This window comes from Triplophysa dalaica, chromosome 22 (assembly GCF_015846415.1).
Source record: "Triplophysa dalaica isolate WHDGS20190420 chromosome 22, ASM1584641v1, whole genome shotgun sequence".
Taxonomy (NCBI): Eukaryota; Metazoa; Chordata; class Actinopteri; order Cypriniformes; family Nemacheilidae; genus Triplophysa; species Triplophysa dalaica.
In genome coordinates this window covers 10,860,654-10,873,603 of record NC_079563.1, presented here as the reverse complement: position 1 = coordinate 10,873,603, position 12,950 = coordinate 10,860,654, and the positions used below count along the sequence as shown (strand labels likewise).

Here is a 12,950-nt window from a genome sequence, read left to right as displayed (position 1 = left end):
GCCACGAACAGCAACGTACCATTAGTTCAGCGCTTCCGTATAAAAACTTTCACAGTATGTCATTAATGTTATGTTGGGGTTTTTGGCTGGAATAACAGTGTTTGCACAGACAAATGGCTTACTGCACTTACTACTAGTATTTTAGTGAATGTTTACTGTGGTATTTTTTCTGTGGACGATCTTGCTGAAAGAAACACTAGAAACCATCAAATCAATTTTAACGGTTTCCTTTAAAATGCCATTATAAACCATCAGGTTTTTTCATTAAAACCAATGCAAAACTCCTTGTTGTAGTGTGTTTTAAAATAGGATTTAATGGTGTTCCATTAATTCCCATTTCGCAGATAACATACCACACACCATTATAGTTTCTGTTAAAACCAGTACAATCTCCATTATAACCATTGCATCCATTAAAATTTCCCTTGTATGTTAGGCAGGGTTCTATGTTTTTGGAACAGTGATTTAAAAATAAAGTAACATAGATTCACACTCTATTCAATCAGACACATCATTAGAGGCAAATATTTTATTTACAGATATAGATTCGCAGAACTGAATGAAATTAATTTTAATATCAGAATGAATCTAGCATCAAATAATAATTCTACATAGCCGATAACTTTTCTACATATATCTTCTTCTACCTTTACAAAACAACAGTTATTAGGTAGAGAATTTGAATGTTTGCCTCTGGTAATTTTTGACAAGTGAGTTAGTATATCTAAAAGAAAATATGTCTATAAAAGACATCCCACTATCATTGATGTATCATGTGCTTAACCCATAGTTCACTCCAAAAATGGTTCCCATTGACTTTCCATAGTAGGAACAAAAAACTATTGTCAAGTCAATGGGGACCCTATTTGGGTGAACTATTCTGTGCTATAATGATTATCTGTCTTTTATCTATTTGGTTGGATAACACAGTTTCACTGATGTTCCTCGAGTAACCCTAAAGCCAGGATACAGCGGCTCAGTAAATGTGGTCTTGACTCTGTGGATGAGGGTCATTGTGTCAGCAATTCTGTAGAAGGCTAATATTCCTGCACTGTGATCCACATACACACCTATCTTAGAGGACGTTCCACGGATATCAGTATACTTGTTTTCGTGCCAAAATCGAAACGAGTTGGAAAAAGAGCAAGATAATCTCCAAGACTGATTTGTAAACCCAAACGCACACTGTGGAACATCTTCCTTCCTGTCAATGCTCTTATATGCCACTGATATACCCACCCAACTGTCATTACTCCCACTCCATTCAAGTTCCCAATAACAGCGTCCAAACACACTCTCTCTACACAAAACCTGATCAATACATGTAAATCTCTCAGGATGTTCAGGATACTGCTGGTCTGTGCCACTGTTTGTAACAACTGTGTTACTCTTAGACAGACAGAGGTTTTTATGCGCTGTGTTTGGGTCCAGACTAAGTTGAGAGGAATCTAAAAAAAAAACATGATCAAGACGTAAACAATAAAACATATGTAAAAAGTTGTATCTTTAAATATGTTTCATGGATTAAAGAACAGAATAATTAGAGAGAGAAAAATTTAATACATTAGAAAACAGTTCTTTTAAATCTAGAGTGTGCATTCTGCATGTTTCCATTAAGTCTAAATATTATTATTTTTTTTTTATATCATGCAGTGTTTCCCACAGGATTTTGAGAGACTTTGGCGCTGATGATGTCACACACCAATTAGCATATTTGTGACGTCATCACATGCGTTTAGTCTAGTGTTGGCACTCTGAATCTGTTTCGCTTTTACACTATGATCTATCACAATATATTTTAATTTAAGTTACACAGCTGAATGCTATTTTCAATATGAGGTTTGGCGTTGAGTTTATAAGACTGTTCCACCACTGTTCATCTCTACAGTTTTAAGTAACATAATTATATTTGGTGTTCTATACTTAATTTTCAATATATACACATGGGTGTGTCTGCATGTGAATGTTGGGAATGTCTCAACATTGCAACATTGCTCCAGTCTCTGTGAGTTTACTGGCACTGCTACACTTTTATTTCATGTTAGAAATAAGCCTGGATTCATAAACAAGGCTTGACTGTTCCTTAGTAAAAATAGGATATTTAAGTGCCTTTAACATTACTGGTCTTCATATTGAGATAAAACAATGGCACTGATATGTCAGTGCAAGTTATTCATTAAGTCTGTGACCAACCTTAAGCCCCATCTATGAAATAGGGCAATACAGTATTTAATAACTTTTTAAGACTTACATTCCAAGAACTCCTCCCTGGTCTTTGGGTCATGGGCAGTGATGATATGAATGTCCCTCACTATGGAAACAAGCATATTTTTTTAATGTGTGTTTTTATACAAACAGGAAATTCATCCAATATATACAATAATTCACACATTTACATGAACAAAAAATATAATTATATAACGTATATTTTACCTCTACAAGATATATCTTTTATCTTGTCTTTGCAGAAATCTTCAATTTTCCCTTTCAGCAGACAGATATCTAACCCCACACCGTCAAAAGACATATGAGAACGGAGAGTAGTATTGCCCAAGACTGTGGATTCAGGGAGGACAGAGAGAAGCTGGAAATTCTACAGAAACACAAAGTAAACGAAGCTATAATAGTGATAAAAATTATACATTAAGCAATTCTGTTCAAACAACCAGTAACTCTACCAAAAATGAAACATGTGCAGCAAGACCTTGATTTCCTGGAGCTGTTACCTGAAGAAAATGGATATGATTATCTGTGTGTGAAAGCTGGTCCAGCTCATCATTTCTTCTCTTTAAATCTTCAATCTCCTGCTTCAGTCGCTCCAAAAGTCCTTCAGCTCGACTTACGGCAGCCTTTTCTTGCTCTCTGATCAGCTGTGTCACCTTAGAGCGGCTTCTCTCAATGGAGTGGATCAGTTCAGTAAAAATCCTCTCACTCTCATCCACTGCTGCCTGTGCAGAGTGCTGTTTGTCACACAAAGAGAGAAGTTACATGACACTTTTACACCTAAACTGGGGTTCACACAGACTGGAACCTGCATTTCAGATTCTCATCCTGAAACAGACATTCCACAGATGTTTCAAATGCCGGCATTCAGGTTTTTTATATTGTCTCAAAACTCACCTTGTGTGCCTTCACAGCATCTTCCAACTCCTGAAGCTTTTTTCCCCTTTGCTGGATTCTCTCCTTGAATTGTCTCAGTTTTTTATCCAGCTCTCTCTTGAACAAACACAGTTTTTTAAATATTTTTTACTTCTTTGGCTTGTTTTGCATTTTGCAGACCACACTGCCTGTACATTTACATTGAAATCTTAGCAAGTTAGCAAGTTTCGCAAGTGAGAATTTAGTTAAACAATGTCTTCTTTCCTATACCTGTTTCTTCGTCCTCTCTGCTGAAGCTCTTTCAGTGTCATGATTTTTGTGTTTTTCCATCATACACATGAAACAAATACATAGTTGGTCAGTACGACAGAAAACCTCCAGTGGTCTGTCATGCTCACCACAGATCAGCTTCTCCAATCCTGCACTTGCATCCATCAAACTGTGCCTTTTATCTCTGAAGAGATGTTCATGTTGTTCCAGGTGATTTTCACAGTAAGAGTTCAGACACACCAAGCAGGACTTCACAGCTTTAGATTCTCTTTCAGTACAAACGTTACACTCCACATCTTCACTTCCAGGAGTCACAGGGGATTTGTCTTCTTTGGGCAGTTTTGTCTTCTTTAGTTTCTCCACAATTTCTGCCAAAATGGTGTTTTTGTTCAAAACAGGTCTTGGAGTGAAGGTCTCTCTGCACAGGGGGCAGCTGTAGACTCCCTTCTCGTAGTCTTGATCCCAACAACCTGTAATACAGCTCATACAATAACTGTGTCCACAGGGAATGGCCACTGGATCCTTCAGCAGATCCAGACAGACTGAACAACAGAACTGTTCGTCTGAAAAAGTGGCTCCAGCCATTTCACAGCATATACATACAGACTTTACGTACAGATTAAGTAAAGGGGTTCACTTTCCTTCTGCTGCTTGCATTTCCTGGTTCCGTTTGTGAGAAAACGAAACTGTGAAAACACATGGAGGCTGCCAGTAGAGGGCGACAGTATCATGCTGCAACAGGTGTAGTTTATAATCAAACAATACATTAATTAAAAGGTAGCCAAAAAAGAGCAAAGATGTGTCCACTTTTGTGATATTATATTACTTTAATCTGATATTCATTATACAGACAGTCTTTTCAGGGAAAAACAACAATGCAATTATAAAATACGGATATAAAATGTGAATATGTAATACATGTGCTAAAAAATGTATCATGTGCATAACTACTTCAAAATTCACATTGTATAATACAGTACAACTGAACTAAACATTTACATGTGCAAAACGTAACAAAATCACAATGTGCAATAGGCTACTCTTGCCTTAATCGTGCAGTAAGTCTGCCAGTGTTTATGTTGTGTTTAATATATTTGTGTGTTTAATTTTTGTTTTAAATCGTTAAGTGTTTGTAATGACCTCACCTTGTGTTTGCACCCTAACTTGTTGTACTGTGTTGTACTATGGCAATACATATTCTATTCTATTATATATGCAATAATCTCTTTTTGGTGTTATATGAATAAAACCCATTTTCACAGAAAAAGCAAGAGCTGCAGGATGAGAGAACAGTGAATACAGACACAAGCCTACAAAAACGACACAATCTCAAACCACTAGGAGGCATAGTTGGATGTATCATGATAAATGCATTGACCATTGATGGGGAAATTGTTGATCTTGAAGCTCAAAAAATTGCTCAGACAAGGAAGGTCCAGGTATCAAAGATTTAACTTTATTTGTTCAAGTCAAACAAAGTGAGATGTCCAAAGTCTCCGAAAACATCTGAAAACTTGGTGTTTCCAGCCTCTAGTTATAGTGAAACTTCTCAAAGGTGTTTCCTTTCGAAACAAATCAGGTTAATTCCTGCTATCTCTTATTTTTTATTATGCAACTGTCCTTGTCTGCCACCATTATTTCTAGGCAACAAGGTTTCTTGTCTAATGGTGGAGTCTCAACCTTGACTCATTTTAAAAAAAAAATAAGTTGTGCTATAATTTATTTGGGTATGGCCTTTAAACCATCACTGGATTTTGTATTGCTGAAAATGATTAAAATAGTTTATGAAATCAATCACTACACGTATGTTGATTCTATCATGCATAAACATATTGATTCTATCATTCAAAAATCTTATCGTGATTCTAATACTCATCTAAGTTAATGTGATTTCTGATCTACTAACGCATCTATGTTACAAACATTCCTATGAATACTTCTTCATAACCGGGGTGAATAAAAAGCCCCATAGTATACAGAATATGATCAGAATTATACACAATACCATTTCCTATAAGGTTCGTACATGGATTATCTATGTTTTTACATGAGGGTCAAAATGGTTTTATTATTTTAAACATTTGTTTGGTTGCTTTAAATAAAACATCGAAAAAAGCACAAAGCCACTATATGAGGCAACTTTAAAGAAGGAAATTTGAAATATATTGCAAGTCATCATGGGAGAAATAAGAAAATCAAATTTGATTTTAGTTTTATTTTCGGCTGTTACAATAAATATCTACTTTAAAAGTGACTGAATTTCACACATAAATCACAGTGAGCAGTGTTAAAAGGGAAAACAAGTGTGAGCTGGTTGGAGCTTATGTAATTGGGTGAGCAGTTGTTTTTGTTCCTCTTGGTTTTGAGTTCGTTCTCAAATGAATGTAGTTCATCACGTAGGCTTACGACCAGTGCCTTTGAGGATTATGATGGAAAGAAGTGAACTTCATCAGTAAACATTTCACTTTAAAATGTTCAGTAACTCTGTTCATGGAATAAAAGGCAAAATCTTTGAAGTTCCTATTTTAAGATGAAAACTTGACTTTTGTTTGGAGAAGATATTGATTAAATGTGTACACTTTGCGATAAAACTCGAGACATTGATCAAATACTTGAAACAAGCCATCATCTCATTACTGTAAAGAATGCAAAGCTCATTGAAGTAAACAAGATCATTGATACTCACTGTTTTTGCCTCTTTCACCGAAAAGGTTTCCTTGCCAAATCATCAGTTTTTCTTTAAAACAAAGCAATGTTTATCAGAATATGTCTGACTTCTTTATAAATAGGCTGGCTAATTCGGGATTGGCGCCTCTGTCACGTGAGAGCTCTGTAATGTGACCGTGACGTCAGCTGATAGGGCAGATTTAACATAATAGTGAGAGTGTACAAATGTGGAACAAATAGGCTACCTACAATGTTTGCTGTGGGAAACATCTGTACCTTTCATTGCACATTATATGTGCTCAGTTTAAATGAACAGCATTTTGCATGAAATACTTTATTATTTTCAATAAATTATATATCATTTCCACTCTTTATTACAGCATTTATAATGAATTACATTTAACTCTATTTATAATGTAGAAATGTTTATGCATTAACTCACTCTTATATGTTCATAATCATCTTTGAGTAGGATATTAATTCTCTATTTATCAAATCATCGTCATAGCTGAGCCCAAAATGTACACTGCTTGGACTATTTCAAGATAATAAAAATTAAATACATTGAATAATTTCTACATTGTAATAACTGTTTATTCTTGTAAGAAGAGTGTTTTGTTTTCATTTGCCTAATTATGAACACAAATTATTAATGACAAACCTTGTATTATACCTCTGATGGAAGCGCACACATTTATGCCTAAACTTACACACAATTACACACCTAAATAATGAATATGAGCAGCTTTTTAGGTTTTTATTATGCATTTAGGAGACTATTGAAACTAAATAAAAAAATTCTACCTCACATCGTTTTTGCTCTTTGAAAAAGTGTGGTAATATTCCAACTGGCCAATCAAATCTGTTATGTGACTTTCAGTGATATGCTTTTTGTTTATTTTTATTTGTATTTCACGAGGCAAAACAAAGATACATTTATTGAGATTACCGATTATCCCTATTCAGTGACGTATTTTAAATTATAATTTTATAAAAAATAATGTATTATTATTGTTAATATTTATGAAGACATGTAGCCCATTAATTTCGTGTCAGGGACCTGGAGAATGGATAGGGGGGCGCTGGCCCAAAATGGTTGAGAACCACTGATGTAGTTATTACATTTCGCCGCTGTCCTTCAGAAAATCTTATCTCTTTATTTAATTTCATGATTTTATTTCTGCCATCAATTATGTCATGACCTTATTATTAGTCACCCTTTATGTTAGTCACTGGGTTCTGCAAATATCATAAAAAGACTTGAAAAGTGTCCGTGATTTTGTGCGATAAATTAGACATGTCTACAAAAGTATGTGTGGTGTACGTGCAGTTCCTGTCTTAGTGTGATCAAATATTTGGTGTGCATGCAGGTGTTCAAGTGCTCAAACTGTATACTATGTGTATACTATAAATAACTAAATATATCATTCTATATTAGAAAATCCAATACTTCTTATAAAACTACCATAACACAAGCAGAGGTAATATGAAAGCAATAGTTTTTTTATGGAGGAACAATAAAAAAAATGTTTACATCCTTGAATCAAGGGCAATTGAATGTTTTATTGGTAATGAAAAGCATACAACCAATTATTTGTACAAACTGTAATTATAGTTATTATTTTACACAAAAAATAAAAAACATACTTATTCCATCAAGATCTGCAAACATTGCATTTATGTGTTATTCTGACCAGTTTGCCCTATTCAGATTTTCTGTAATTAATTCTTTGAAATATGGGAGAAAAGTTGTAGCTAGTTCACAGAATCAAACAAAAATGATTATTTTACTCAAACATGTACCAAAAGTAAATTTAGAAAAACTGAAGATAATTTTGCAGTGTTCTCTTATTTTATCCATGATGCAAAAAACTTGACTGAGTTTTAATATCAGATTGAATCTGTATCAAACATTATCAAGATTTTACACATATTTTCCACACTTTTACGAAACAGCCATTACTGGATAAAGAATTGGCATGTTTGTATTATGACAATATCCGACACATTGATTGAGTTACTAGAAAAAAACATCTCACTGTTACTGATTAATGGGCAGCTTTAAACTGTCATGTGATAATATTATTTATAGAATCGTTGAATTATCTGCATTTATAGATTACACAGTTTCACTGCTGATTGTCCAGTAAGCCTAAATCCAGGATAGAGAGGCTGAGTAAATGTGGTCTGGACTCTGTGGATGAGGGTCATTTTGTTTGAAATATCATAAAAAGCCAAAGTTCCTGCACTGTGGTCCACAAACACTCCTATCCTATAAGAGCCTTTAGGACAGGGTAGAGCGGTTATTTTATTATTGAAGTAAAATAGAGTGGGTTCCGAGGTACTGCATACCAATCTCCAGGAATTATTGTTCATTCCAAAGACACACTCTTCACCCTTTCCCTTCCTGCCAATGCTCTTATATGCCAATGATATAGAAACCCAACCATGACCATCACGCCACTCAACCTCCCAGTAAGAGCGTCCATACACTTTCCTTTTACACAACACCTGAGGACAAAGGTTAAATCTGTCAGGATGATCCGGATACTGCAGATCTTTGTCAGTGTTAAGGACCTGTGTGTTCCCCCTCGAGAGAGAGAGGTTTTTATATGCTGTGTTTGGATCCAAGCTGAGATGACAGTAATCTAAAATAAATAAAACACACTATCAACAAAAGTATTCAAGAAAAGTATGTTCACGTTTTTTATGTTTAAATTTGGTTTTATGTTTAACATCTTACAACAAAGAGTTCATGTAAAACTTTTAATTTAATGAATTTTTTAGTGTTAACATTACTCCATTAACGGATTAAATAATGTTTACAAATGTGTTTACCAAGAAATTGTGTTAAATTCTTACTTTTAATACAAATTTATCTGATTCTATTTTATGTTTTTCAATTGAATCTTTCCTATTAAACAATCCTGGAGTTTTAGAGGGTGTGTCTGCATGTGCATGTAAATAAACAGTGAATGCTGGGAACGTATTTTGTTCCAGTCCTTGCCATTGACACTGATGCTAACACTGTATACTGTTTATCTTTTTGTGTATTTTTAATAGGATATTAAATATAAAGTTTGTACTCCGGTAACACTTACATTGCAAGAACTCCTCTCTGGTCTTGGGTTCAGGGGTGGGGACTATCTGGATCTGTCTCACTAGAGGTGCGATGTTTTAAAACAAAGAGTCATTCAATAACTACACCAATTTACACATTTATACAGTACAACACAAAATAAAACACAAAAAGCTATAAACATTCAGAATTTTACCTCTTTGTGATAAATGTTCTACTTCCACTTGGCAAAATTCTTCAAGTTGCCCTTTTAGCAGAGAGATTTCTTCTATCACATCATTTAAAGACAAGTGAGTGTTGACAGCAATGTTTCTGGATTCCAGAAGGACAGAAAGAGACTGGAACCTCTACAGACACACAGAGAAACACAGTATCATAAGTGTTCCAAAAAGATATTGTTATTTTGCTTAAACAGAAAATAAATATAACCAACTTCACATAGAAATGGTCAAAGGAACAGAGTGTGACCAAAAATCTTCTTTGTCTTCATTTACCCTTTCAAAACCTGTAAAACTTTATTTTAATACATATACATTCAATAACATGATTTTTATTTTAATAAATTAAAGAAGAATGTCCAAGCGATTATTCACTCATTAATTTCTGGCTGAACTATTAATTTAAAGTCACCTGTAACAACAAAATATTGCTTAAGATCACTCTCTTGCTTTTTAAGAGCCGTTACCTGAACAAAATGAATGTCCTCATTTGTGTGTGGAAGCTGCTCTAGCTCAGCATTTCTTCTTGTTAGATCAGCAATCTCCTCCTCCAGTTTCTTCATGAATCCTTCAGCTCGGCTAACAGCAGTCGTTTCCTGGGTTTTGATCAGCTGTGTCACCTCTGATCGTCTTTTCTCAATGGAATGAATAAGTTCGGTAAAAATCCTCTCACTGTCCTCCACTGCTGCCTGTGCAAAGCACTGTTCGAACACATAAGGAAAGTTCTTAACTGTTTTACTGTAGCTCAATGGTTAGAGCATTGTCATTAGCAACCCCAAGATCATGGGTTCAAGATGCACACACTTAGAAACGAATGTTTTAGGTACGTTAGACAGGCTTAGAGTGACTGGTTTGTGATCTTTTCAGTTGTCTTCTCAGAACTCACCTTGTGTGACTTCACAGCATCTCTCAACTCCTGAAGCTTCTTCTCTCTTTGCTTGATTTCCTCCATGAATTCTCTCTGTTTTTCCCCTACCTGGTTCTGTTGAACCAAAAAGCAGTAAATCTTGAAAAGTTCTTCAGTTGATTTGACCTACATTTAAATAAAATGTATTTCTTTAATGCGCTGTAAGTTGTAAGTGTTTCGATAAAACCGTCTGCCACATGCATAAATAAAAAAGGAACAAAATAAAACAAATATAATGCTTATATGAATCCGTGGTTGTTTAAAAAAATGGTTGTTGATTTTATTTATATATATTTTCACCTGGTATGGCGCTATGAAAATATTTGATTCGGATTGGTCAACTGCTGCTTGTAACATAATGAAGCGTTTTGTTTTTATGACCTTGGAATGAGCTGTTTCTATTTACATATTGTGGGTTCCTTATGGAATTTATCGTGTTGCGCAACCATTTTTCTACACTTGCTCTACACACTACTCTACAGAGTATATATATTATATCCTCCGGCAAAGACAGAGATAATGTACTCTTATTGGGAGAAAGAAGAGGGCAATTCCAGGGTTTTGGACATGACATTTTGCGTTGTGGACATGATATAAAAATGCTTAGAGAATGTATTTGTTATGAATATATTGAACCATCTGTTTATATTTTACTAAACGCTTGTTGATAGATTCTGAGTATCAGAAAAATATACCTCTGAAGAAATTTTCTGTTTTTAAAAAAGGAAATACCATTATGGATGTGACAATCCTGAAAATGGCATTTACCTGACTAAATCATGCACTAAAAATAAAACAAATAGAGACATCAGATGCGCTTTTGAACTACTAAATGTTTATATCTGTGCTTTCAGCATATTAAAAAACATTGTTAATTATTATTTTTTCATGACATTTTCTTGACTGAACCGGTTGGTTGCAATTCGCAACCTCACCACTAGATGTCGCTAAAAGAATTGACTGACTGGACCTTTAAAACGTGACCAAAAATATATCATTAAACAATAATTTTACATTAACAGAAAAACAATATCTGCTTTCACACACCTGTTTCTCTGTCCTCTCCTCTGAGGCTCTTACAGTGTCATGGTTTTTGTGTTTGTCCACCACACACATCAAACAGATACATAGTTGGTCAGTACGACAGAACACCTCGAGTGGTCTGTCATGATCATAGCAGATCAGCTCCTTGAGTCGTCCAGTAGCATCCATCAATTGATGCCTTTTATCTCTGAAGAGATGTTCGTGTTGTTCAAGGTGATTTTCACAGTAGGAGTTCAGACACACCAAGCAGGACTTCACAGCTTTGTGTTTTCTTTCAGTACAGACGTTACACTCCACATCTTCACTTCCAGCAGAACATTGGGCAGGAACAGGCAATTTGTCTTCTTTAGGCAGTTTTGTCTTCTTTAGTTTCTCCACAATTTCTGCCAAAATGGTGTTTTTGTTCAAAACAGGTCTTGGAGTGAAGGTCTCTCTGCACTGAGGGCAGCTGTAGACTCCAGTGTCATCGTCCTGATCCCAACAACCTGTAATACAGCTCATACAGTAACTGTGTCCACAGGGAATGGCCACTGGATCCTTCAGCAGATCCAGACAGACTGAACAACAGAACTGATCTTCTGAAAAAGTAGCTTCAGCCATTTCACAGCATATACATACACAGACGTACAGATAAAGAACAGGGTTCACTAACTTTCCCTCTGCTGAAAGTTTCCTGGTTCCGTTTGGAGAAAACGAAACTGTGAAAAAACAAGGAGTCATCCAGTAGAGGGCGACAGTATCATGCTGCAACAGGTGTAGTTTATAAACAAACAATACATTAATTAAAAGGTAGCCAAAATGTTATAGTAAAGGTATGTAAAGGTAGCCTTTGTGATATTATATTACTTTAATCCGATATTTATCATACAGACAGTCTTTTCAGGTATAAACAATAATGCAATTATAAAATACGGATATAACATGTGAATATGTAATACATGTGCTAAATGTGCATTACTTATTCATAATTCACATTGTATTATACAGTACAACTGAACTAAACATGTGCAAAACTTAACAAAATCAAGTGTTTGTAATGACCTCACCTTATGTTTGCACCCTATCTTGTTGTACTGTGTACAATGGCAATACATATTCTATTCTATTTTATATGCAATAATCTCTATTTGGTGTTATATGAATAAAACCCATTTTTACAGAAAAAGTAAGAGCTGCAGGATGACAGAACAGTGAATACAAACACAAGCCTACAAAAACGACACAATCTCAAACCACTAGGAGGCATAGTTTGATATATCATGATAAATGCATTAACCATTTCCACCAAAGTTCGTACATGCATAATCTATGTTTGTACATGAGTGTCAAAATGGTTTTATTATTTTAAACATTTGTTTGGTTGCTTTAAATAAAACATCGAACAATGCACAAAGCCACTATATGATGCAACTAAAAAGAAAGAAATTTGAAACATATTGCAAGTCATCATAGGGAGAAATAAGTACTTAGGGCCCAAATTTGCTTTTAGTTGTATTTTCGGCTGTTACAATAAATATCTACTTTAAAAGTGACTGAATTTCACACATAAATCACAGTGAGCAGTGTTAAAAGGGAAAACAAGTGAGCTGGTTGGAGCTTATGTAATTGGGTGAGCAGTTGTTTTTGTTCCTCTTGGTTTTGAGTTCGTTCTCAAATGAATGTAGTT

The 12,950-nt window shown here is 34.8% G+C and overlaps 2 protein-coding genes across 4 annotated transcripts; both read right to left on the bottom strand.

The window, feature by feature from the left end:
* Positions 1-525: 525 nt before the first annotated feature.
* LOC130411721 (tripartite motif-containing protein 16-like protein) lies at positions 526-4,024 on the bottom strand. Its single transcript, XM_056736546.1, has 6 exons — positions 3,370-4,024; positions 3,121-3,216; positions 2,727-2,960; positions 2,434-2,593; positions 2,252-2,311; positions 526-1,448 (listed from the first exon to the last, which is right to left on the bottom strand). The coding sequence occupies exons 1-6, from the start codon at positions 3,952-3,954 to the stop codon at positions 910-912; spliced, it is 1,674 nt and encodes a 557-aa protein (XP_056592524.1). The 5' UTR covers positions 3,955-4,024; the 3' UTR covers positions 526-909.
* A 3,656-nt stretch (positions 4,025-7,680) lies between these two features.
* Positions 7,681-11,952, bottom strand: LOC130411747 (E3 ubiquitin/ISG15 ligase TRIM25-like). 3 transcript variants are annotated; one of them, XM_056736606.1, is made up of 6 exons: positions 11,288-11,952; positions 10,220-10,366; positions 9,801-10,034; positions 9,312-9,462; positions 9,138-9,197; positions 7,681-8,684 (listed from the first exon to the last, which is right to left on the bottom strand). In XM_056736606.1, the coding sequence occupies exons 1-6, from the start codon at positions 11,882-11,884 to the stop codon at positions 8,149-8,151; spliced, it is 1,725 nt and encodes a 574-aa protein (XP_056592584.1). In that variant the 5' UTR covers positions 11,885-11,952; the 3' UTR covers positions 7,681-8,148. The 3 variants fall into 3 exon arrangements, with proteins under 3 accessions (XP_056592584.1, XP_056592585.1, XP_056592586.1); XM_056736607.1 differs by having other exon boundaries at positions 10,220-10,315; XM_056736608.1 differs by having other exon boundaries at positions 8,418-8,547.
* Between the last annotated feature and the right edge of the window lie 998 nt (positions 11,953-12,950).

Coding starts and splice junctions, on each gene's coding strand:
- LOC130411721 (XM_056736546.1), bottom strand. CDS start 3,954: ATGGCTGGAGCCACTTTTTCAGACGAACAGTTCTGTTGTTCAGTCTGT. Junction 2,961..3,120: donor ATGCTGTGAAGGCACACAAG/GTGAGTTTTGAG, acceptor TGTGACAAACAG/CACTCTGCACAGGCAGCAGT. Junction 2,312..2,433: donor AAAAGATATATCTTGTAGAG/GTAAAATATACG, acceptor TTGTTTCCATAG/TGAGGGACATTCATATCATC.
- LOC130411747 (XM_056736606.1), bottom strand. CDS start 11,884: ATGGCTGAAGCTACTTTTTCAGAAGATCAGTTCTGTTGTTCAGTCTGT. Junction 9,463..9,800: donor AGGACATTCATTTTGTTCAG/GTAACGGCTCTT, acceptor GTGTGTCTGTAG/AGGTTCCAGTCTCTTTCTGT. Junction 8,685..9,137: donor CAGAGAGGAGTTCTTGCAAT/GTAAGTGTTACC, acceptor TATTTATTTTAG/ATTACTGTCATCTCAGCTTG.